The sequence below is a fragment of the Sapajus apella genome, unplaced genomic scaffold, assembly GCF_009761245.1.
Source record: "Sapajus apella isolate SASKATOON/1434 unplaced genomic scaffold, GSC_monkey_1.0 scaffold14, whole genome shotgun sequence".
NCBI lineage: Eukaryota > Metazoa > Chordata > Mammalia > Primates > Cebidae > Sapajus > Sapajus apella.
In genome coordinates, this window is record NW_022436954.1 from 2,723,231 (window position 1) to 2,727,283 (window position 4,053).

The 4,053-nt window shown below is 56.3% G+C and overlaps 1 protein-coding gene across 1 annotated transcript in view; it reads right to left on the reverse strand.

Annotated features, from left to right (window-relative positions):
• Nucleotides 1-2,772: 2,772 nt before the first annotated feature.
• Nucleotides 2,773-4,053, reverse strand: part of GAL (galanin and GMAP prepropeptide) — a 7,114-nt gene continuing 5,833 nt past the window's right edge. The window contains exon 6 of the mRNA XM_032282555.1: nt 2,773-3,034. Coding sequence (XP_032138446.1) covers nt 2,958-3,034 — 77 coding nt within the window. The 3' untranslated portion in view covers nt 2,773-2,957. The remainder of the gene's footprint in view (nt 3,035-4,053) is intronic.

Here is a 4,053-nt window from a genome sequence, read left to right on the forward strand (position 1 = left end):
CACACCTGCACACAGAGGCTGAATCCCTGCACTGAGGCCGCACCCCTGCAGGGCGGGCTGCACACCTGCACACAGAGGCTGAATCCCTGCACCGAGGCCGCACCCCTGCAGGGCGGGCTGCACACCTGCACACAGAGGCCTCACCCCTGCACAGAGGCCACACCCCTGCAGAGGCCGCACCCCTGCACTGAGGCCACGCTCCTGCACAGAGGCTGAATCCCTGTATGGAAGCCACACCCCTGCATGGAAGCCAAATCCCTGCACGGAAGCAACACCCCTGCAGAGGCCGAATCCCTGCATGGAGGCTGCACCTCTGCACGGAGGCCACATTCTGGCACAGAGGTCGAATCCTTTTATGGAGGCCTCACTCCAGCACTGAGGCCACACCCCTGCACGGAGGCCACACTCCTGCACAGAGGCTGAATCCCTGTGTGGAGGCCTCACCCCTGCACTGAGGCCACACCCCTGCACAGGGACCACACCCCTGCACAGAGGCCAAATCCCTGCATGGAAGCCGCACCCCTGCATGGAGTCTGGGCTCCTTGGCCATTGGTAAACCTTGCTTAGGTGACCCCTGCAAGCCACGTGAGGTGCCAGCCCTCAGCACAGCTCACTAATCTCTGTTCCTTCAGGCACTTCTTTCTCATGGTGCAGTGAGGAGAGACATGTCTGAAACCAGGATTAGAGTGGCAGGCAATCTGATTAGGGCGGCACCGCACAGGCTGGGGCAGAGGAACAGGGGGCACTCTGGACAAGGTGACCCTGGAGCGGAACCCTGCGGGATGCGTAGGGGTTTCCCAGGCCTGGGGAGGGACCCGTGCGAAGGCCTTAGGTGAGCCAGACCAGGCTGCAGCTGTGGGGTCTGCAGGAGTGATGCAGGAGGCTGTGGGGTGGGCTGAGGCAGAGACGGTGTCCACGGCCACGGGGTTTGCAGGCAAAGGCTACAGGAAGACCAGACAGAACAGGCTGCGCACGTGGGGCTGGAGCCCAGAGGCCGAGGTGTGGTCCCCAGGCACACCCACTCGCCTGCCTCCTCCAGGCCAGGAGCTCCCTCTGCCTTGGGAGGGATGTGTGCACAGGCCTCCAGCGAGCAGCGTAGCAGGAAGCTCACTGGGGGCCCAGCTCCAGCACCCCCAGCCCTTCCTGCTCCGACACCCTGGGGAGGGGCCTGGCCACCGCCTTCTGACAGGGCCTTGGGAATCCTGATGCCTGGCCAAGTTGGAGAACTAAAGAGTTGTTTTTTTGTTTTTGTTTTTGTTTTAGGACAGAGTTTTATGCAATGGCTCAGTCTTGGCTCACTGCAACCTCTGCCTCCCAGGCTCAAGCGATTCTCCCGCCTCAGCCTCCTGAAAAGCTGTGGTTACAGGCGTGCGCCACCACACCCGGCTAATTTGTATTTTTAGTAGAGATGGGGTTTCTCCATGTTGGCCAGGCTGGTCTCAAACTCCTGATCTCAGGTGATCCGCCTGCTTTGGCCTCCCGAAGTGCTGGGATTACAGGCGTGAGCCACTGTGCCCGGACCTAAAGAGATTTCTAAAAACGTGGAAGAGGATAAATGCAGACAGTGAACAGGGAGTGAGGGTGGGCCCAGGCGTTTCACCCACCAGGTGGGTGGCGTCTTTACCTCCGGGCTGGGAGCGGTCTGAAGCATAGGAGACCCACAGCCACTGAGTGTGAGAGTGGAGCCTGCAGGTGCAGGAGGGAGCTGGGTGGAGCTGGGGATGGAGCTGGGGGGCCAAGCTGAGGTACAACCAAAGGGCGTGGTCACCAAGCAGGGAGAGGGCCGTCAGGGCTCTGTGTCCCTTGAAACAGGTCTTAGGTAGCAAACTGCCAGTGGGGAAAACTGGGAAGCCACATCCCACTGCCACCACACGGCCGCCTCCAGTGACTCCAAAAGGCCTGCACACCACCTTTTACGTTAACAGAAATGTCTGGCTTCTTCCCCTAGCCATTTTTTTTTTTTTGAGACAGAATCTCACTCTGTTTCCCAGGCTGGAGTGATTCTCCTACCTCAGCCTCCAGAGTAGCTGGGATTACCAGGCACATATTACCACCCCCAGAAGAGTTTTGTATTTTTAATAGAGATGGGGTTTCACTATGTTGACCAGGCTGGTCTCAAACTCCTGACATCCAGTGATCCACCCACTTCAGCCTCCCAAAGTGTTGGGATTACAGGCGTGAGCCATCGTGCGCCTGGCCGCCTGCCTTCTTTCTGGATCTTCTGGAGTGATCTTTTTATTTCTGCCCAAAAGACTCAGTCTCTGTCACGTCAGGAGATGGTTCCCGCACGCCTTCCTTCACTCAGCACTGTCTCGGCGCACACCTCCTGCTCTTGTCTTCCCACCGCTTGCCCGTCTCCCCTCTCCTACCTCGCTCCTGGCCCTCGCTCCTGGCCCCCCCGCCCTGCCGACACGTCTGCTCTCAGCACTGATCACCTCCTCGGGCACCACGAAACCCACCCATCTGCTTAAGGCTGTCGTCATGAGTTTCGTTCCCATCTCCCTGAAAGATCAGCTCCCGGAGCTCAGCAGTACTGTCTGTTTCGTGGTTTTGTTCCTCTCAGTAAAACACTTCCCTTCATCATTACATCCGACTGGACTTAACATTGAGATAACTTTATGCCCCGGACGTGCAATGAGACGCTCCTGATGGTAGAATTTGGGTTTAAAATTCATGTCTAATCCATCTGATTATGATCAAGCTTTATCTTGTAAAACCCGTGGGTGGCGCTGGTCAAGAGACAGAAGTGTGGAAGAAGAAGACAAGGGCAAGTAATTGCTATTCTTTATTTTGCCACTCAGAATAAAACACCAAAAGAAAATCTTAAGTGGTAACAACACAGCATCAGGGGAAAGAGAACAAGAAGAGCTGACTCTGCATAATTTGGGCTAAGATGATCATCCATCATCTTAAGGTGTGACTTGGGATTACACCGCACAGACACGCCCAGGAGGCTCTCAGGAACGCTCGGTGTCGGTGTCATCCAGGGAGGCTGCGGCGGGGGCATCCAGGAGGCCGTCGAGGGCCCCGGCCTCTGCAAAGGAAAGAGCCGCACTTGAGCAGCCCGTTCTGAACGCGCACACGAGAGAATGACGGCCCTGATGCGTACTGCGGGCAGATTCGTGCGGGATGAAGCCCAGAGCTGGGCACAGCAGTCTGCACTTCTCACTCTGTAATGACTTAACTCCCACACCTAGTAAGCAACTAAACCTGTCAGACGTTTACAGTCAGGCTTTAAAGAGGTATAATTCCTATCTGAATAACGAAAGTTGGTGTCTCGTAAGGAAATAATTTCCGTGTTACAAAGTTAAAAACAAACAAAAATCTGGCAGAGTCTATCTGCCGCTTGTAGGAAAAGTCATCCCAGCTTTCTCCCAGAGGCGCCAACAGAGGGAACTTGGCGACCCAGTTTTGGAATTTCTAAGGAACACCGACTTTTCTAAGACCTTCTCTGTCAGTCTCCCTGCCCTGCCCTCCCCTCACGCCTCTCCCCTCTCCCCGGCTCTCCCCCATCACCACCCATAGAGCCCCATAACACTGCAAATGAAAAGCATCCTGATCCAAAACAAACCCAGGAATCAGCCTTGATTTTCCAAACGGGACAAAGCTGTATTGTTCAGCTGAAGGTTTCCACTGCAGAGAAAAAGCAGTCCACCACCCCTCCTTCCCACCCCGCCTCCCCACCCCGCCTCCCCCTCCCCGACAGCGCTCAGAGCTCCAGGAGAAGGTCTCTGCTGGAGAGAAAAAGCAAAGCAGTCCATCCCTCCTCCCCACCCACCCCGCCTCCCTGTTAACCCTCAGAGCACCGGCCGCTTTCCTGGCTCCCTCCACTGCTGCAGTGTGATATCTGATTAAGGCCAGATGCCCATCATGGAATGAACGCCAAGCACAGTGTGTATGAGGCCTCCTCATCCCCAGGGTTTGCCGAAGACACTGGAAGCCAGGATCAGAGCCTTTCCAGTCAGATTTCAAGGCAGCCTGCTGGCAGGAGGGCTGCCTAGAGAAACACTGCAGTCGCAGATATGGGCTCCCAGTAATTTCCTGTGCTTACAA